Below are 22287 nucleotides of genomic sequence, written 5' to 3'. Positions count from 1 at the left end.
ACACTGCACAAGCACCCTATGCTAGAGAGCCTGGTGGCACAGGTGTGAGCAGGGCTGGCGTACACTACAGCCCCAGCACAGCCAGCAGATATTGAAACACAGGCCCACAGCCTCGTATCTGAAATCACTGGGTCCAGAGATGCTCCAGAACTCATAATCTTTGAGGATTTAGAAATGCAATGCAGGGACTTCCCTGGTGGCGCAGTGGTTAAGAACCTCCCTGCCAATGCAGGGGACACAGGTTCAATCCCTGCTCTAAGAAGATTCCACGTGCCATGGAGCAACTAAGCCCATGCACCACAACTATTGAGCCTGAGCCCTAGAGCCTGTGAGCCACAACTGTTGAGCCTGTGCCACAACTACTGAAGCCCACGTGCCTAGAGCCCATGCTCCACAAACAAGATAAGCCACCACAATGAGGAGGCCACGCACCACAATGAAGAGTAGCCCCCACTCGCCGCAACTAGAGAAAACCCATGTGCAGCATTGAAGACCCAATGCATCCAATTAATTAATTAATTATTTAAAAAAAGAAATGCAATGCCGTGCAGACACCACATAAGTGGCCTCACATCAGTTATGAAAGAGCATGTGTTGCCCATTGGATTTCACATTTGCAGATGAGACACTGTGGGCCTGTATTTCTGTACTGATGGATAAACAGCCCAAAGGGTCTTCCACCACCCTGGGCACTCACACTGCTCTCCATGACCCAGTAACTAGAAGGTACTGCCTGACCCAGCAGAAGGCGGCCCTGGGCCGCTGCTTCAACATCACTCCGTGGTGGGTCTCTCTCCTACACCTTCTGAGTCTTCGGGTTGCTCACCCTTTCAGCGTTAGTGCAAGTATATTATGAAACACAGATGGAAGTATGTGGTAGTGGTCACAGTGCCCATGGTCCTGAGAAGCAGCTGTGGTGCCCTGGGAAAGCCCTGACCTTGTAGCCTGAAGGCTGGGATCCGTCTTATCTCTGTCCTTCACCAGCTCAGAGACCTCGGGTAATTATCATCTCTGAGACTCAGCTTGCTAACCTGAAAAATGGGAGTAATAATACCTCATGTGGTTGTTGAGAGGATTAAGTGAAGGAGATGGGACTCAAGTGCTTTCTAGACTGCCAATTGCTATTCAGATATAACTACTATCATACCTAGCACTGATTAGTGGGAGAATAAAACAAAACGAGCTATGTAATGTGCTTTAGAGACTATAAATGACATACAAAAGTGGAGTTTCACTATTATTGTGAACCTCTTATCACAGAAGAGGATCTGGCTTCCAGGGCTGAGAAGGTAAACCACCCTGTGTAGCCAAGAGGAGACTTCTTCCTTCAATTCCTCTGTCCAACTTCCCATCACTAGTCCTTCCTACCAGCTGCACCCGGTTCCTTGGTAAAAAAAACAGATGAGCAAGGACAAGGAGCCCTGTTGAGGACCCCGTCTTGAAAAGGATGCACAGGACGGGTTGCCAGGGAGAGGTACTTGATCTCAGGGTACCTGACCAACACCTGTCTCCTTTGAGGGACCCTTCACCAGCCACAGCCCATCCAGGTCCCCACAGCCCAGGGCAGGCAGAGCATCTGGGCTCAGGCCCCACCTCAGACACTCTAGCTCCATCTCCTGGGCAGATCTTTTCACCTCTCTGAGCAATGTGGTCCATAACTGCACATTTAGCATAATGGGACCCACTTCGGTGGGTCATGGGGAGAAACCCACGAGGATGTACATGGCAAAGCACAACGCAACACGAAGTCCCTTATCATCGGTGTGGGAAGCAGGGAAATGCCCAGGTAGCTCAGAAGCAGAGGTTTTGTGGTAATGACATTGGGCTGCCCAAGTTCCCTGGGGGAAACCAGACCCATCCTGGAGCAGGCTGGGGCACAGGGCTGCAAAGCATCGCAAGCAGGCAAACTTCTCTTCCTTGGGCCCGACAGGCCCCTCCAAGGTACTGTTGCGAGTGAAAGAGTGGAATCCTCAGCGCCTAGAGCATCACATGAGTTATTTTCTGTTTTGCTTCATTTTTACTTTGGGATTTTTCTCAACTTATAGATTTGACTTTCATGTGTGATTCTGAGCCCCGGGAAGCTAACAGCATGGCATTTTACAGGATTGATGTTGTGTGTTTTAACTGCAAGCAGCCGAACCCACAGCAAAGACCTAAATCGAATATTCCAGAGATTGCTGTGGTGGTGCATGTCTGGGGTTTGAATGGGGTGATGATGAATCTCGGGGCCTTGCTGTGGAAAAGTCCTCACTCTCCCTGGCCAGACCCAACGGACTGGAGTGGAATTTATGTGAACACCTAATCTGTTGTATATGCACTTTTTACATTTTTTTATTCATGCTGACTTGACTTCCTTTGTAAACTAATTATTAAAACAGAAAATGTTTCCAAAAGACCTCATTGTAGAGCCAAGGCTGTGAAATTCAAGGTGTGACAGTCTCAGAGTGATTTCATGCTGAGGGCTGGAGGGAGGAGATAAATGGCTTTTAAGTTGTTTTCTCCCTTTTTCTTTACTCATTTTGAAATCCCACTGTTCTTACTGCTAGAATACTGCTTTTTCATAGATGAAGAGAAGGACAATTCCTACAGGAAACATTACCCAAAAATTAGAAACCAAGATTTCTCTTTTTCTCTTCCCCGTTTGAATCCCTGAAGCACAGTGAAATTGGACAAAGACAACTTTTACTGTAAAATAGAGTTTAAAAAATTTACACTTCATTTGATTCCTAATTTGAGACTTAACATATGCAATATGGCATGACATGATTAGAGCTATAAATTATACTCTACAGATCATGCTGGGACAGACTGGTTGAAAATTTAGGAAGAGTATAAACCACATTCATTCCCAAATAGTCTCCAGTTTGTATTTAAAACTTTCTCCTGTCTTTTTATTCCGTATAGAACTTCCTTCAAGGAGAAAATAAACACACCTTGTAATTCTCACTGCTTAACTGTAGCTTCATTACAGGGGCGAACATCTCATATATTATAGAACGAGTGCGGTACTAATATTCTTAGCTTTCAGTTTGTAACCAAAACTCCAGATTATGTACGATAAGGTCCTAAGTTATCTGCACCTGCAACTCAGGTTGAGCATCACCATCTTAATTCCCTAGGATTTCCACCTGCTTTGGAATTTCATTGTCACTGTCTTTAACATTTGACTGAGGCACTGGGAAGAGCATTTGCATCTTCTTGGGAAAACAAATTAATGACTCACACTGTCTCTCCAGACCCAGGGGGCAGGTTCTCCCCGCTCCTCCCCCAGCCACACCATCAGCAGGCCCATCCCCATGCCGGTCCGGTCCGCGTCCGCCTGCTCCACCCCGACCCACACGCCTCAAGACTCTCTCACGGGGGTAGGGGGAGATGTACAGGAGGCGTTTGCACAAAGTAAGTGGCCTTTTTGTTGTTGTTGTGTTCTGCTTTTATGTTGCAAATAAGTCACCAAGGATTGTGTGGGTCTAGAGTTATCAGAGCCACACTGTGGATGTTCTAGGGTATTCCACGGCTTGTGTCAGAGCCCGGCCTACAAGATATTTTAGAAACTCTGTATGTAATCTGTTCTTCCCTTCACCGTCTTACCTTCTTTTGGCTTCTCTTGCCCTGCCCCGTTTTTTATGAGTCTCAGCTTATTAAGGGAAGGGACGTCCTTTCAGCGATATCCCAGGAAATTTTATAAATGTCATCCATTTTAAATTCTGCTTTCTTCTCTTTACATTAAAGCAAACTCAAGATTGAGAGTAAACAATCCCAGCTCTTTAGGGCTGAGGCGATCTAGAAGGATGCTTAGTCATTTTCCAGATGCCTTAGAGAGCTGAATCACTGCCTCTGTGTCATGGGGCTGTGAGGCTAAGCTGCAGAGTTACTAGAGGAGGGCAGAGAGTGATGTGAGATGACAAGCAGCGTTCTTCCACCACTGCCTCTTCTTCTTATGTGCTGCGGGCAGTGGGGTCCCAAAGCAAGTGCTCTTATTCATTTGGAAATATTTTAATACTTTATAAAACTTTTCCTTGTCATCACTTTTTAAATTTATAGAAAATTAGGAAAAGTCCTCCTGCAGACCCTCAGCCTGCCAGTCGCATTCCTAGAAGTAAATGCTATTAACAGCTTGTCCCCTCTCAACGTTTCACTTATATACAAATATCTGTGTATAAGTATGCTTTTATGGGCATATACTCTTCTTTTTTCACACCAAGTGGATCATGCATTGTATTGTGGTCTGCAATTTGCATCTTCCTTGAATTAGCAATATATCATGAACAGCCTTCCAGGTCCTCACGTAGAGATCTAAGGAAAAGAGAGATATATTCAACTACTGGTTTTAAGGCAAAAAGAAACATAAAGTTAAAAGACAAAAAAATAGACCTGAGGAAATCATTTCCTGCATATGTGGTGATCTAGTTTCATAATTTCCGTTATACTTTAAAGCAGATAGAGCTCAGTCAGAAAAAGACATTCCCAAAACAAAAATAGGTGAAGGATAGGAACAGACAAAAGAACAAATAGCCAATAATGATGTGAAAAGATGTGCAATCTCACAGATTGTTGTAGAAATACAAATTTTAATCACAATCACCTTTTGCCTAGCAGATTTTTAAAAAAATTGTTTCATATCAGTAATATCCGGGGAGACTGTGAGGAAGCAGATGCTCTCCTCCACTGTGTGTGGGGGATAAAATCTTACATTTTGAAGAGAGAGAATGATGTACTCTCTACTCAGTTCTGAGGGAAAAGGGACGATCCATTGCAGGACTTTTTCTTCTGAAAAAGGAAATAATTAAAGTAGTACAAATATAATATGTATGCAAAATAATTTCCTCTTGTTAATTTTTACAAGGAAAACTGTCCTGTCCCTAAATCTTAAAGAAATGTACAATATTTTAAATCAATGTGAGTTTCCTTTTATAATTAATGTTTTATCTAACTACTTTGATTTTTTACTTTACGTGTTTATTATTTTACTTATTTAGTTTTGCTTTCTAAGAAATGACAATGAAATGTGACCTCTCTAGGCAGCCCCAGCTTACCCTGCGTAAATTCCTCTATAAGTCAGGTATTTGGAATCTTGAGCCTTTTTCCCAAAGTTATTACGGATTTGGCGCTCTGTTCCACATCCACCTTGCCCCACTCCCAGGCCAGCCCACAAATACCCTTTTAACCCTTAGTGTGATGAAAAGCTCGTAATAATCTCCCTCTACTGTAGAGAAACATGGTCTAAGTTCCAATTCAGGGTACCAGGCATACATCTTCTGCCCATCTCCTGGCAGCAGGAACAAGAATCCTCACCCCTTTCCCGCACTCTGGAGACATTCAGTGCACAGGGTTCCCATCCCCAAGAGGTACCTGAAATGATAAGGAACCTTAGGGAGCCCTGATGGGAGACAGAGGCTATGGTGATGGAGATGAGAATCTTATGTGCTCAGCCACCAGGTAAGGGCTGAAACAGTAGCATCTGTTGGGAGGCTGCAGCTCTCGTGGCAAAATCAGACTTTTCACCTGTGAGGGTGATTCTGAAGAAGGGTGACCGCACATGCTGGTTTGCCTGAGACTATCCCAGTTTGTGCCGGATCTTATTGTTAATACCACCCCTTTCACTTGTAAAATTGTCCCAATGTGGACAATAAAGTACATGAATCCCCATCAGTTGCCGTGTCTTGTTACAAAAAAGGCCACTGCCCTGAACACAGTGTATTTTTTCAGGAAATGAACCAAAACACTTCTGAAAAGGAAAAGCCTTAGAAGTTTTCTTGCTTTAGGATATCAATGGAAATGATAAACAGCATAAAAATTTGGGAAAAAGGAAAGATTTGATTTTTTTTCATCATTCTTTCTTAAGGTTCAAGAAGAAATTTAAGGAATGACTTACTAGTAGCAGCAGATTCCATCACTAACACCATGTCTTCTCTCGTGAAAGAGTTGAATTCCGGTGAGTCCCTGATCCCCTCTCATTTGTCTGCTCATTGCAGAAGGACCCATAACTTCTATAAGAGATCTGCTCATTGTCAAGTATGAAAAGAATTTTTAAAGGTCTATGTGATATTTTATTGAGATATTAGATTTTCTTAGTACCATTTATACTTTGCCAATGAGAAGACCATGAATACATGCTTAATGCACAAAGTTTGAAAAATGCCGCAAAGAAAAAGTTAAATATTAAAATTGACTTGTAAATCCAGAATCCCAAGTTAGCCACTGTTAAATATATCATGACCCAAAGTGACATGATGCTAAAGTTCTTTTATAAGGTCAAGTGTCTTATCTGCTAAATTTAGACTTTGTTACTTTGGAATTCAAGGCTATTTGAATAAAGCTAAACTGAAGTTTACCTTTGCAATATCACTAAAGAAAGATCTGCCAAGAAAATAACATAAAATTACAAAACTCTTTATCCTAATACTACACAGAGTTTTAAAAACTTCAACAGCATGAATATGCAAATAAATATCTTACCACTTACTAATACATCTCATTTATTCCTTACAGCCCTCCTAGCAAGATATCTGTTTGAAAGGACTGTGGTCATATAATTGAGATTACAAAAACTATAAGAAATAAAACTTTAATATTAAAAAATCTGGATTTAAATTTCTTAAAACCTCTATAATTAGAATTTAAGTATTAAAAATTGTTGCTGTTATTTTAAATTAAGACTACCAAATAGGAGGACTTCCCTATGGTTAAGACTTCTCCTTCCAATGCAGGGTTAAGACTTTTCCATCCAGTGGTTAAGACCTCTCCTTCCAATGCAGGGGGTTCCTGTTCAATCCCTGGTCAGGGAGCTAAGATCCCAGGTACCTTGAGGCCAAAAAACCAAAACATAAAACAGAAGCAATATTGTAACAAATTCAATAAAGACTTTAAAAATGGTCCACATCAAAAAACTCTTTACAAGGGAGGGAGGGAATACGGGGATATGTGTATAAAAACAGATGATTGAACTTGGTGTACCCCCCCAAAAATAATAAATAAATAAATAAAATTAAAAAAAAAAACTGTTTAAAAAAAAAGACTACCAAATAGGATAAAAAAGACTTTTTTAGAGGGGAAAAACAGAAGGCTTCCAGAATTAAGTCAATTATTAAGACAGATTCCTTATAATGGTATTGAGATAAAAAGACAATACTGAATACTAAATGATTTTATGGTAATTCGTGTCAGTATCATTTCTCATTTTGATAAAAAATGAACACTTATTTGACTTATGTACACTAACTGGTCAGTGTTTTAATCAGCATAGGTTGGTTCATGTTAAGCATAGCCCTTTATTTGCCGATCGATCATAAAAAAAATCTAAGTCACGCTTTACTTCTTCAATTGTACCTAATAGAGGTGGTAAGTGAAACTGAGAGCAATGTGGATTCTGAATTTGCACGGACTCAGTTTGAAGATCTGGTCCCATCACCGACGTCTGAAAAGGCTTTTCTAGCACAAATTCACGCCCGAAAACCTGGGTACCTTCATGGTGGAGCTACTCCGAGCGCCATGCGTGGGGACGTGTGAGTATCTTCTGCTTGGGTGTATTTTCTCAGTAATGGAACTCTACAGGGGGCATAGGAAAATAAAAACATGGCGCTTAGTTCCTTATTTTGGAAAGGAATGATGCAGTTTCCTTTTCTGCCAGAAGAGGTAGAAGGGTGCTAAGTTTCAATTTGTCCTTGTGACTTTTCCCCCTAACAATTTCCAAAGTAGCAATAACGAAAACCAACCAGTGCTTATTAAGAGCCTGCTCGCCCAAGGCACTGTACTAATTGGATACAAAATAATGTCAAAAATCACTCCCAGCCTCCCAGGACCCATAGACTAGTTCAGGAGATAAATCATCCTATCTTCTGAATTTACTAGATTTGCTTTTAAAGGACCTGGTGGTACTAGAGAGGTCTCTGTTCAGAGTTGGTATAAACAGCATCATTGAAATGATTGAAATATGTGATTGAAATAACTATAAAGTCTCATTATAAAGAAGTCCAATTTGCTTGACTTATTGAATATGTATAAATCTGGCCTTCGAAAGACATTTTGCAAAGATCTTTCACCCAGTTAGGCTTCCGTAGCTTGACAGGAGCCAGCAGAATCAATCACGTCCCCACTAGAACTTCTGTGACCTTGGATGAGCTCAGAGTCGTCGGGCAGAGGAAACCAAAGCTGAGAAACAAAGGCAAAGCTGGGACAGACCTGCAGAGCCCAGCTTGGGAGGGTAAAAGGGTAAAACGAAGGAAGTGAAGTAAGCGGAGTTCTGAGAAATGTAGGCAGGGGCTCACCCAAAGGCTGGAAAAGGGAACTGATGAACAGTTTTAAAAAAAAACTATGGAAGGGTGATGGTGCTTAATGTGAGAAGAACTGCAGACTAGTCTACAAAAATAAACTGGCTGTTTTAAAGACCCAAAGAAGAAACGAACCAGAGGCCTGTCTGGTGTTTCGGCTTTCCATCCAAGCAGTGAGTAAAAGACCAGTAATAATGGGAAATTATAAATAGACATGGTTTGAAAGCCAGCTGTGAAAAGGCAGAGCATAAGATCAAAACAAAACAGTTATAACATCATTTTACGTGGCAGGAGGCTGCTGCTTTTAATTTTAGTTTGCTTTCTTGTCCTTTCCTCTGTAATTTAGAATTGTTTGATTTGTTTGTTATTCAAACTGGTAAATTAATTATCAGTTTAGTCTGGTAAATACATATCCATTTTATTTTTTTATAATTAAACATTTACATGGTGGTTCCCTAAAATTTTCTTGAGCAATCCTAAGATCCAAGACTGTAGCTAAAGCCACCCCTATCTGCTGTCCCTGGTATCCTGGTGGTAGGGCCAGCTACCAACACCGTTGTGGGGGCTGGGGAGGGAAAGTTCATAGAAGCCTCGCAGACCTATTTAGGCTGGCCCCAAACCTCTAAAAATAACAAGAACATGTCGTACAGATATAAATAAACATGAACATTGGCATTTAAGTTCCAACCCAGAAACTTCTACTTGACCACTCTTTTCATTTTAGGGGATATTTTAATATCTGCACTATCTAAACATGTACTGTGTTTTAGCCTGAGAATATGTTAGTCATATGATTTAGGTTGTGAATTTATGTTCAGTCCCAGGAAGAGCTTTATATATGGTGGGATGAATAGATGGAGAGAGTCACACGTTTATTGAATGAGATCATTCTTGTCTATTTATTTCATTGTGGAATTGGACAATTTAAATGGATTTCTTAAAGTCAGAGCTGTATAAATTTTGAACATGAAGAGCTGTGGGTTAGAGTATTAGTCTTCCTGACCTCTATTAGCTGATATTCTGGGACTTGATTCTACTGTAAAAATAAAGCACATGGGTCCACGTGCCTATATACATGCGTGACACAGAGAGAGTTAAATAATGAACAAATGTCCTTAATCATTATTTCACTAGAGGGCTCACTTCCCTTATAGAGAGTGTTCTTGGATTCCATTTTTTTTAAGCCCCCAAACTGGAAAAACTATATCCTTTCAAAAGATAAGCCTGCCCTTTTTAAGAATGACAAACATTTAAAGGGCAACTCATTCCTGTAAACCCTAGGAAAACATAGATGACAGTGATCACCAGACTGCCAAAGAAAAATTGTCTATGAGAACACCTTGATCATATATTTCTCCAAACTTCCGAAGCTTTTTTAAAGTTTTTAGTCATGTCAAAGAAGATACTGAATTGAATTGAAGCAAAGAAGTGAACTGGAGGACTAAATAAATGTGCACCCAGAACTACGGCTAACACAGGAATTCCACTCATACTTTCCTTTTAAGATTTTCTTCCAAACCCCCTATGTGGTTGATTCCCAGAGTTACAGAAGATGGGGACCCCTATGTACGGCCAGAGGATGAGAACTATGAAGACGACTCCGTCCGGCAGCTGGAGAACGAGCTGAAGATGGAGGAGTACCTGAAACAGAAGCTACAGGACGAAGCCTACCAGGTACCAAGAGTCGGCCCCACACCCCTTACCACTCCTGCCCCAGCCCCTCGGTAGCTGGATCTTTTACATTACTCCAAAATTCAGTGCCTTCTCCTTCCTTCCACCCTCCCTTTCTGGAATATTCTGACAGGACTCCTTAGTCCATGAATTGTAGACAGGAAAAATGTTAAATGCTTCTTACAGCTGTCACTCACCATGTATTCCTATGAATTCTGAGCTAGAAAATGAGAAGAGGTCTTCCACATTAGTGGAAACATGGTGATCCTCCAAGATTATTAAGAAAATGCTTTTTAAGAAAAGATACAGTCAGCCCTCCATATCCACAGATTCAGAATCTGTGGATACTGAGGTTCAACTATAAGGGAATTGAGCATCTGTAGATGTTGGTGTCTGCGAGGGTCTGGGAGGGACACACGGGGGGGATGTCCTGGAACCAGTCCCCAGTGGATACTGTGGGATGACTGTACAGGGAACAAGGCACAAGGAAATTGACGAAGCATAAATATACCTCATCCCTGAATCATTTGTCCTCAACTTCCCTCAATGCCTGCATTATATCAAATGTCAAGAAGTGGAAGAGTGACAAACCTCACCAAGAAATGTTGGGTGACTGTAGGCCGAAGTTCAGCAGGGTGTGGTTTGACAGATTGTCATGTGTGCTGGAGCATATTAATCCATCTGAGACGTCACTGGACGTAACACATGCAGCTGGGAATAAGTGTGATTAGCCACTCATCCTTAAGGGGATGCATTTCCCCCGTGGAGGTTGTCCTGCTGCCATGTTTGTTCTTCTTGTATGTTTCCCTTCCCTGTGTCTTGTTGGGGTTCTGGGAGTTTTGGGGGTATTTGGCTGGTTGAGACCTGCTGCCTCCCAGACCCCAGTGGGTTATTTTATCACGTCAGGCTTTCTGTCCAGTGCCCAGACAAGCTTTTTCCACTGTCTTAGGTTGGCAGTAGCCTTCTCTTACTCTATTAGTGAAGGAAAGGGAAGCAGAGCAAATAAATTATCTTCTTCTCATATGTGTATAGATTAAGTTTGAAAATATCTTCCCAAGAAGAATAGAACAAGAGGGAAGCTCACCAACCCCACCTTGGCAATATAAAACAGAAGCTTTGCCTCTTTGGAATGTTCCATTAGCCTTTTCAGCTTAACAGCCGCATTTCAGAAGCAACTACAGCGTAGGCCTAGACAAACAAAACAAACAGTGACCAGATGCGGAAAGCTGTGCTTTAACACCGCAGAAACAGAGTTGCCTTGCGTGCAGACCATGGAGGACGCTCTTTGTTTGCGGTTTGTATGGCCTGTCTGCAGGAGGAGATTAGTCTGGATGCAGCTCCAGGGTGTCTCTGGGAACTCTGAGGGGGCTTTCCTGCTTGCACCTCATTTGGATCTGCTGCAGAGAGGGAGAAAGGTGGTTAAATAATCCATATTCTGATTCGTGCTGTTAGAGGCACTCATTAAGCCTCCTTCTTTGAGCTCATATCAGCTTCTGGATTTTGGTGAAAATCGTAACTGAAACTCTAGACTTTTTTTTAAAAAACAGAAGGGGTCATTTCATGGAAGATATTAGATTTTTATTTATTTTAATGAATTAAGAATTTAACCTGATAAGAGCAAAATGAAGGGAAATTCTATCAATAGCATCAGCTCCAATGGAAGTTTGTGCCATCCCTGGTAGAGCTTAGGGTCCTTCTCTCTGTCCTTTCCTTTCCACACTCAGTGACTTCAAGGGAAAGACAAAGAAAAAAGGCTAAGAGATTATAACAAACCTATGTGTCCCTACTCAAGATACATGTCTTGGAGAACGTTGAAGTGGTTTTCCTTGAGTGCTCTGGGAATGTGTGGTTGTTGCATGGGCCAGAAAGTTACTTTCATTCCTTGGACTTTGTCTCTCTTTCTCTCTCTGTCTGTCTGTCTTTTTGCATGGCTTCCAACCAAATAATTCACCAGCTTGACTGCATCACAGACTTGACATGTCACCTTTCTTGTTTGTGTCCTTTGTCACCCGCAGGTCAGCTTGCAAGGTTGAATGCAATATCCTTTTATCACTCTCCTCTCAAGTAAGTACCCTCGTATTTAGGAGGAAATGTGGCCACTGTACACTGGATTCTGATAACTTGTAACCTATGTTCACAATCATTCTCTCTTAGATTTTGATAAAATAGCCTCTTTTCCTGTTGATAGCAAAGAATCATCCCGATCTATGAAGCATTTCATAATAATCCAGTGGAGGTCTGGCAGACAACCTTGCGGGTTGTCTTTTTACTCTAATGAGGAAAATTGGCACAGAAATTTCTATAACACCAAAGATGCCCCAGAAATTCATAGCTGTGAAGCCACAACACTGATCCACAACCACATCCAAGTTTTCAGCCTCTCCAGCACTTGAGAGAGAAGAGTCCAGGCTTGCTCAGCACTTGCAGAGATGAGTCAGCTCCTCAGTGCTGCTGTACTCAGGGCCCAGAAGATCAAAGTGTGTACCTTAACGAGTGAGAGCAAAAGCATGTATTATTAAAGAAAACAAAAGAAGCAAAAACGTAGAGGAATGCTTCTACAGCCTTATGGTTTTGGAACAGCTGCTTCAAACCCACTGTGGAATTCAGCAAGATATAAATTAATTTCAAATATTGTTTATGTGGCATGCAGTCCCCCCGCTTTAAGGATCTATCTAAATACATGGGAAATCCTCAGTAATTTTTTTCATGTAAAGAGACTAGCATTTGATTGGCAGGATCACTTCACTACAGTGGTCTGAAGCTTAGGCCCTGGACAGGCTGATTTCAAATATGAGTTCCATCAGATCTTAGCAGAATAATCTTTGACAAATTACTAGGCTTCTGTGAGCCTCTGTTCCCTCCGTACAACATATCTCATAACACCTACCTCATAGAGGAGTTTACTCACTGGGATACAGCTTTTAAAGAGCTTAACAGTGGCAGACACACTATCGTTGTATTCTGAGCACACACACACGTGCTTTCCAAGCAATTCAGTCCCTGGGAGTGACTATAATTATGATGTGAGTGTATGGGAACCCCCAGGACTCAGAACTAGCTTGCTTGCTAGTTAAGGCTGGGACTCAGCTTTGTACAATGATTTGATACACCTTCAGCTACACTGTCCCGTGAGACTGGATGGTTCCTCTGGCTCCAGCTGATGGCCATTTAGATGTCCCACATTACAATTCAAAGCTAATACACCTCTCACAGTCATCTGCATGCATGGTCCCAAGGACTTGTATCCACTTTAGTTCTGCAGTCTTTTTCCATCCATGGAATCCCCCAAGTCTATAATGCAGTTGTTAGGAAACTCAACTCTGGCTGCTAAATTGAAAAAGGGATATATATCGCCTAAATGACATATCAATTAGTAAAGAATACATCCTAGTTCAAACACTACTGACCTCCTGTCTTGGTCCTCAGGTTAAGACTAAGCAAGTAAAAATTAAAGCGTAATTGTTATTATGAAATATATTTTTTGAGCTGTGAGGCCCTCTTGGTATAAAAGGAAGGATCCTATTGAGTGCGTTCTAGTCTGCCTCCCTTGGACTTGAGAATGCTACACCACATATTCTGATTCATGATGCCTACAGTGAAAAATTCCCAGGAGCTGTTTCTGAAAATATTCACTCCAGTTATAACAAATCTAGTCCCAAAGGAGCAAGCCTTTTCCTTTCATAGCATTTTCTTTCTCTGAGCTCCAGCAGTTTGATCATTTTTGTTCTGCACATTATTTAAACATAAGTAGGTAGTAGTTCTAAGAAAAATATGCTTTTTTAAAAGCCTGATAAAATGCCCTTGACATAAACCCAGATAAAAAGTGGTATTTTGTTCTTGTCCATAAATGCCAAAGATTTCAGTACTCTGAAAGTTCTTAGGCCCTTTTTAAATCTTCTGTTGCCAATTTGGCAGTGAAATGTTAAAACAGTTGTCGCCTCTGCTGTTTACTGCATCCTCACCTGCCTAGCTGGCATTCCACAGGACTCTAAACACAAACCAACCTGTCACTAAATCAGCAAATCAGACAAAATTCATTTAAGATCTGGTAGAACACTGCAAGAACTAGTAGCTTTTCATCTTTGCAGCTAGTTCTACCCTACCGTAATTTTTCTTGATGTAGCCAAGAAATACAGCTGAAAATATAGAACAGTTTATCTATTGAAATCTGTTTGTTTGGACCTTCTGGCTACGCTGCAAGACCAGAAATTATCCTGAAGTGTATGCATCTCTTCTGCAAGGGTCCTAAAGCCTACTTCATCAACTCAAAGTCAATTAGGCATCCACCAGGCCGAGCCCTACATGACTAAGGGGCAAAAGGTGAAACACCAGAGACATGGAAGACCCATGCTCTGCTCAACAAGAGCCTTAGGACTCTTTGAAGATAAATAGAGTCCTAAGCAAGAGTGAATAGAGTGAAACCTGACTTATTGCTTTATGCTAGCCACATTGCAAGAAACAGTACCCATAAAGGTTAGCACTCAAACTAGAGTCCACCCAAATTGCATTTTGGCCCATTCAAATCTTGGGTTGGTCCCTTTTCCATTCCTCTGGCCACATGGTACTCCACTCACCTTGGCCAGCCACATTCTAACTTCAGAAATTGGAGAGTTGGAAGATCAAAAGTGGATTTTTTAAAAAATTAGCATGGCATTCTGATGGTGAGTCAGTGGTCTCATCAACTTGTCCAAAAGGCAACACAAATATTTCTGCTTATGTTGCTTTAACCCTCCGGATGCCTCAGGTACCCACTAGGCAAGAGACTCAGCTTGGAGGATTCTTGTCCTCTGTTCTTTCAGAAGGTGCAGGAGCCCACAGTGTCGCAGGATGTTCATTCCTGATTGTCAGAGGAAGAACATAGAGTGTGTGTGCATGTGTGTGTGTGCATGTGTGTCGGGGGGAAAGGGGGTTCTAAGCTTCATAACCCTAATTTAGAGAATAGTTTCCATCTTTAAAAAAAAAAATTACACATTGCTTATTCCCAGGCAAGCTATAGTCAGACAAATGAAAGTAACATGAAAGCCGGTGATGAAGGACAGAGCTGCACCCACCCCCACAGAGGAGAAGACAACAGCCTGGCAGCAGTCTCACCTCCCAGAAGAGAGGACCCACCACACGGAGCAGCTCCCAACAGACCCCCCTACCCCAAAGATGTGCTCTGCCGACTATAGCGCAGCTAACTTTTTGTTCTAAGATTTGTAGTTCATAGATGTGTGTTTTGAAAAGGAAAAAAAAAAGACTTCTGTTCAAAGCTAACTTATCAGCTACATCTTCTGTAACATGACTCATCTCTCGAAATGAAAACACAGGCTGAAATCCCATGCTGCTGTTACTCACAATGGCAGTATTAACAACCATCTTAAACCTTTGCACATGATGTTGAACCTGGTTAGTTTACAATGACAATATTAATACTGTTTATAGCTAGGAGTTTGATTTCTGAATTCTCTGAGATCTTAGCAAAACAGTTGATTATATACACTGCACATTTTTTTTCCACGGCAATTGGAAAAAAACAGCCACTTGCAATTATTCACTAAGCCCGAAGGATTTGGTTCCTGAGGGTACAGACTCAGAGCCCCGAAGCCAAGAAGAATCCTTGGCCTGCATGGTCTCCACTCGTCTCCAAGTCTCTGAGCACAGAGGCTTGAACCAAACATACCAGGAGAATCCAGGCTTGGGGCTTCTTTCCAACTTGGGGTTGTTTTCTTTCAAGATACTCTAACCAATCAGCCATAGAATTTAGTGTAAATATTTTTTTTTCCAAATAGAGATCATATTCCAAAAAAAAAGGCAACATTCAAATTATATAGAATCTAGTTTTTAAAATCAGCACAGATCTTCTTAAAAAACTGTGAACTCTGTTTTGAAATACTCGTTACTAAACCACAGGTGCCATAAGATCCCCCCCAATGGACTCAAGTTATCTCTGCTCTTCCACGGGCTGGTTCCTCTCGGTTTAGCTTTAGGGAGCATGTTTCTAACAGCACCGCTCATCCACAAGTTCCCCTATCAGGTCGTTTGGAGGCCTTTCAGCTTTAAATGTACAGGCTTAAAGTGCGCTTGCAAACATTCTCTCTCCTTTTCTTTCTGAATGTGTATTGCCTTAGCTGGCTACCTGGTGTTCTGCATGCAGCCTCCTGTGGTCACGTGAGAGGAAACAGGCTCTTCTAAGTGGAGTTGGGATTTTGCACTCTGTGAAAAGCCGATGTGCAAAAGAACTGTCAAAGAAGGGAGAATGGATGACTCTATCGATGATCCTTTCTGAGGGCCCTCTTTGGGGCGCGCTAAAGACCTCCCTTAGGAATTCTGGGGAAATGAAAACATAATCTACTTGTTTCAAGATTTGATGAAATAAAAATCCTGCAACATAGTAGATATGTTATCCTTAAATTGGCAGCTTCTCTGGATTCCTGTTTCTCCCTCAAAAGAAAGAAGAGAACATCATTTTACAACAATGGTTCTCTAAGTGTGGTCCCTGGACCAGAAGCGGCAGCATCACCTGGGAATTCATGAGAAATGCAGGTTCTTAGGCCCTAACCCAAGCCTACTGAGTCAGAAATTCTAAGGGTGGGACCCAGTAATCTATATTTGAATAAACCTTCCAGGTGATTCTGATGCACACGGAAGTTGGAGAACCACTGCTTTAGAATAAAGTTGTATAATACATCTCTGAAAAGGCCTTATTCAGAATAAGCAAGAAAGGTTTTGAGTCAACCTCAAAGCTTCAGTGATTTGATTTTGCTTCCAAGGCTGGCGAAAACCTTCTCCCACCCCACAGAGTTGGTAGTTGGTGGGTGCCCAGCTGAAAAGAGACATCCTGACATCTTCCAGCTCCCTCTCTAGAGGGCTTTAAGATGTTTGTGTCTCTGCATTGGCCAGAAATCACCTCTTTGGCTGCCCTATGGAACAAAATCACTTGCCTTGGGATAGTAAAGCTCTTGGTTGGCATTAGCAAGGAGCGCAGTCTGCCCACTGATGTACTTAATCATATTTCCCTCGGGAGAAGCAGCCTGACAAATGTCCCTGAGGACAGGCTGACACCAAAGGGACACAACTGCACAGTTCTCAGATTTCTTTGCAGAGATGGATTTTATTGCAGGTTTTGTTGGTATACCTTATTGTTCATCTCTTTTCCACTGCCCATCCTCTGTGAACCTGTACCTCTCTAGATGGAGCAGGTGGCCACTGGTGCCTCATACTCAGTACTTAAAACCACTACATCCCAGCTGCCTACATGGCTGTCAGCTCTCAATCATAGCCGGGCAGTTCTCGAACTCAGAACCCTGACCCTGCAGGTGGCATTCAGCCACCAACTGGACTGAGCTGACAGATGCTGTCATTTTGTGTTTCTACATAAAAATGTTTGTCTAAGGTTTGAACTGTTCTGCGGATAACCTTCCCCCACCATAGCGTTCATCGACAACTCCATCACGTGGTTGTCGATACCATCGTACAAAGCCATTGCAAGGACTCTGGAAACTGCTGCCAATGACCAGTTCCTGACTAACCAGCCACCTTTTCTTTCTCTTAGCTCCACGTCAGCACTGAGACCAGACTCAAGCACCCCTGTCCTGTAACCGAGACAAAATGGCGTGTGTTGTTTTGGGTTTTTGTGGTTTTGGGTGGGTTTCTTTCCTTGGCCCTCCAAATCTACTTTTGGGGCCTGTTCTAAGTGCAAACCCAGCAGGTGTCACCTGTCCTGTCCATTAGATCCAGTTTCATCTGGCAGGGGTTGTTTCTTTCTTGTTCCACAATGAATTGCACATCCATCTCCATGAGAGATGTTGGCCTATTAATGAGCACAGGTCTAACACAGCCAACCCTCCCCCACGGCGCCATGTTAATGGAGGGAGGGAGGAGGGTGAAATCTACTGTAGGGGATTCAAGAATCAGTTGTGGTTTGTCAGGACGGAAGTCGCGGTACATTTGGTTGGTCAGAGGGAGATGTGCTGGAGATTGTGAAAAATGGATTCTCGAGTGATCTACTCTTAAGGCAGGGAAGGTTCATTTGTAAGTAGTAATGTGAACTGAACTACATAAGAGTGTGGCCTTTGTTGTGATATACTATGTATTTTCTTATATGCATGAGCCAAACTGTTGCATCATAATTTAGCACTGATGTCTGCTTTTATTTTGATCAACTTTGTCCGCCCTTATTAGTTCTTGGCTGTTAACTGTAGGTAGACGTAAATCCGGCAACCTTTGGTTGCTGCAGTCACCTTGGTTCGCTTCCATGCAAGGAGCCACAAACAAGAACTCCACCATGTCCTCAGAAGAAAGGGCATTTTTACCTTTGAACCAAAAAGAGGGAAAAAAAAAATCAGAAGTATCACATCCTGAGGCAAGTTAACTATAAGACATTTTTAATTATGACTACTGTAATTTGACACCGTTTGAAATAACCAATTCAGAGACACTAAAGATTTCACAACATTCATTGGTATGTAACAAAACTACTATTGTATGGGTTTTTTGTATTGCTGTTAAGTATTGTTTTGTGTGTATGTGTGTGTGTTGGAACCTCCTGGGAACATGTTATATTTTGAAGTGATTAAACTATTTAATTGTGTGTCTATATTTTGGAATGGAATTATTTCTTCATTAAAAAATGTTTTTAAAAACACTATATCCTGTGTATCTTGTTCCTTTGTTTCAGTGAATTTCCTAAAGTAACATGAGTTTAGTCTGTTCTAAGGAGAAACCAAGTTGGTATTTACAGCACGAAGCATGGACCACGCATTGAGGATCAAGCGATTGAGGCCAAATATCTCACCTTTCCTGTCTTTGGGGATGCAGGTTTTTTTAATGAGGTACTATTCTGCTGCTCTTGGAAAGCCTTGTTATAATCAACATAAAAAAATCCATACACCCTCTCCTTTCTTCCCTTCCTCTTTCTTCTTTCTTTTCTCCCCCAAATTCCAAATACTGGGAAAAAGTAGCTAACATTTGTGTAATCCTTTACAACTTTCAAAAAACCTGTTTTATTTACACTTAATCCTCACAATATCCATTTGAGAAGTGCTTAGTCATCCAGAAGTATTACCTACGGAGCTTCCTTTTTTCTGAAAAATTCTACAGACAAGGCTGAGATTGGTAGAAGACTGGGCATGCCACCAAACAAGAAACAGAGGGAAAACACAAGAAACTTCCCACTTCTGGGAAGATGGTGTGCTTTTCAGAGGAGTTTCAGAAATTAGGTTTCTCCCTCTATCCAGGGCTATGCAGACGTCGCCTCACACCCATGAGATCTGGCATCAGCCTAGACTAAGATTCATCCAAGCAGTTGTGCTCAATTCCTTGGCTTTGGTTTAATTCCTACTGCTGTCTTCTGGTTGCCCTAGCAACACACACTGAAGTTTGCAAATTTTTTGTTCTAAACATTATCTGAGCTAGTAAAGGAAACTGGAAGGCACTGGAAAGGTGAAGAGAGATTTTGGGTATCAAATTTTTTTGTAAGACATCAGATCCCGAAGCATGACTGTGATATACACCAAGAAGCAGCACCGCCCAAAACATTCCCCCTAAGACTACACTGGCACAGTCAGGAGTAATGGGGCAGGTCTGGTTGCCGAACATTGGAACAGCTGAGGGCAAGAACCTTTTCCCCGATTCACAGCCAACGTGGGAACAATGGTCCTCTGAAAAACAAAGTCCTTTATAGTCTTTTAAAATGCTGCCTTTTGGGGCAGGGGCAGGGTTAGTGTATGAGAAAAGAGTAATATTTCCCCTCTACTGCAAAGAGATCAAGAAGCCTCTTTGATGTAGAAGGATTCAAATATTTTAACAGGTTAATAACAAAAGTACAATTTTACCAGAAAACCTAAACCAACGCTAAGAAAAGATACTGAAAACCACACGTAAAACATAACTTCCTAGTTCTCACTGTCCACTGCAAAGAAGTATATTTGTTCAACAGCAAAGACAAGTTTTTCCAGCCGTTGTGACGGTCTCTGTAGTGTGAACATTGAGTGGTATAAGGGACAGTCTTTGATTTTTTTTTTTTTCTAAAAAAGCACAAAGTCAGGAGGTAGGGAAAAGGGAGCACACATACACTGTTGGTGGGAATGTAAACTGGTGCAGCCATTACGGAAAACAATATGGAGGTTCCTTAGAAAACTAAAAATAGAACCACCATTTGACCCAGCAATTCCACTCCTGGGCATATAGCTGAAAAACAACAACAAAGAAACATTAATTTGAAAAGATACATGCACCACAATGTTCATAGCAGTACTATTTACAGTTGCCAAGATATGGAAGCAACCTGTGTCCATCAACAGACGAATAGATAAAGATGTGATATATATATATACATACATACACACACATATATACAATGGAATACTGCTCAGCCATAAAAGAAGAATGAAATTTTGCCATTTGCAGCAACATAGATGGACTTGGAGGGCCTTATGCTAAAAGAGATGTCAGACAAAGATAAATATTGTATGATATCACTTATATGCGAAATCTAAAAAATACCACAGACTAGTGAATATAACAAAAAAGAAGCAGACTCACAGATATAGAGAACAAACTAGTGGTTACCACTGGGGAGGAGGGGACAGTGCGATACGGGGCTGGGGGAGAGGGAGGTACGAACTATTGGGTGTAAAATAGGCTGCAAGTTTGTCCTGTACAACACAAGGAATATAGCCAATGTTTTGTGATAATTGTAAATGGAGTATAACCTTTAAAAAAAATTTTAAGCTCAAAGTTGTTTTTCATATTACTATTTAGCATAAAGCTACATTGCAGTTCTGTGCTGGTGAGCAGTATAAAACTTAACAGAATTTATTCCAACACTATAGCCTCATCCTGGCCTGGCCTGATGAAGGGATCAAGCTTTGTAAGTAATTGCTTGGTTACTTGTCTCACCAGACTCTACACTGCTGGTGCGCAGCGTCCGCGCTCACGTAGAACATCACCAAAACCACGTCTGGTACAAAGTAGCTGAGCAATAAATGTAGAAGATATTTAAAAATCAGGAAGAGACACCATTCCTCAGGCTACTCTCCTAAATATCATAGTCCCAGCCAGGATTTTTAATGGAACTTTGGAAGAGAGAGTCTATCTGGCATAGACTCTGGTAAAGCTCCAGAAATAGGAGGTTGAGGGGGGAGCACCTGTGCTCCAAAGTCAGGTGGAAGTGATGCTCCTTCTGAGAAGGGGAGATGCTGATTTGTATTCTGATCTCCCAACTGCAAAAAGCCCTGATAACAGAGCCAGGACTCCTCTCAGAAAGTGAGTCAGCAGTTTGCCTGAGACTGACCCAGTTTTGCACTGAAAGCCCAGAGTCCTGAGAAACGCCTCAGTTCCAGTCAAATCAGAGGGACTGGTTCCCCAAGAAAGCAAGTATAGAGACACTCAAGCATCGGACAGGAATACGTCTCAGGTGAATTCTGCGTCGTAAAGCAGGTAAGATAGTCTCCTACAGTGGGACATTTAGAGAACAGAAAATGCTTATTCTACCATGAATGCACCTTCCTCATCAAAAATTTGTTTAGCAGGACTACATTCTGATTCCCCACCAGGATGATATAAGCTGCAGAATTCAGGAAAATGAGGATACCCACGGGTTTGTTCACTTTGGGGGTTTCCGAAATGAGATGACCTATGGATAAGACTTGTTCAAACATCTAGATGCTAAGGAGAGTCTGCAGAAATCAAGTTGAATTTTGGCATAACTGATAGCGAGCTTCTTTTATTTTTAAGACAGTGATTGACTATGAGAATCAACGCATCCTTGAGGCTACCTCAGAAATTTTGACCAGGTCATTAACTTGCCCTCCCATTTCTTTGAAGAGAGGACATTTTTCAGTTCATCTAAGAGCAGAATCAAATTCTTTAGACATGAGTTCAGAGAGAAGGGCCTAAGACAGCCCTGTTTTCACCATTTCTTTATTCTATCTGTTCTCTCCACTGTAATCTCAGTGGGGTGTTGGAACAGACTCTGGAAATAAGCATATAAGCTTGGACTCTACAGAGGAAGCCTACAATCTGCCTCTTAGATATTTTTCCATTTATTGAATCAAATACATGCTGTAAAAGCTTGTGTTCTCAATTTAAAAAGCACCACCTCATACGTATAACTGAATCGCTGTGCTGTACCCCAGGAACTAACACAACATTGTAAATCAACTATAGTTCAACTAAAAAATAATAATAATAAATAATAATAATAAAAAGTACCACCTCGATATTTCTGGAATAGCTACAACATTTAGTAGGATTTGCATATCATTATAGAATGCCCCTATCCTGCAATTTCCGGAAGAAACTTGTTCTAACATATTTTCTTTTTAATTCTCTAAATAGTTGAAGGCTTGAAACACATAATAAGCAA

The 22287-nt window shown here is 41.5% G+C and overlaps 1 protein-coding gene across 17 annotated transcripts in view; it reads left to right on the top strand.

Moving 5' to 3' along the window:
- DTNA (dystrobrevin alpha) overlaps positions 1 to 18540 on the top strand; it is a 280503-nt gene extending 261963 nt beyond the window's left edge. For 8 of the 17 annotated variants that reach the window (XM_057698695.1, XM_057698694.1, XM_057698693.1 and 5 more), the window contains 6 exons: positions 3237 to 3396; positions 5843 to 5932; positions 7334 to 7502; positions 9809 to 9941; positions 11954 to 12002; positions 14924 to 17551. In XM_057698695.1, the coding sequence (XP_057554678.1) occupies positions 3237 to 3396; positions 5843 to 5932; positions 7334 to 7502; positions 9809 to 9941; positions 11954 to 11971 (570 nt within the window). In that variant the 3' untranslated portion in view covers positions 11972 to 12002; positions 14924 to 17551. Of the gene's footprint in view, positions 1 to 3236; positions 3397 to 5842; positions 5933 to 7333; positions 7503 to 9808; positions 9942 to 11953; positions 12003 to 14923 lie in introns of all 17 variants that reach the window. The other 9 variants (XM_057698692.1, XM_057698682.1, XM_057698681.1 and 6 more) reach the window with 4 other exon arrangements.
- Positions 18541 to 22287: the final 3747 nt, after the last annotated feature.

This window comes from Hippopotamus amphibius, chromosome 11 (assembly GCF_030028045.1).
Source record: "Hippopotamus amphibius kiboko isolate mHipAmp2 chromosome 11, mHipAmp2.hap2, whole genome shotgun sequence".
Taxonomy (NCBI): domain Eukaryota; kingdom Metazoa; phylum Chordata; class Mammalia; order Artiodactyla; family Hippopotamidae; genus Hippopotamus; species Hippopotamus amphibius.
Note: the sequence above shows the minus strand (reverse complement) of the source record. Positions and strands in the feature narration are given on the sequence as shown.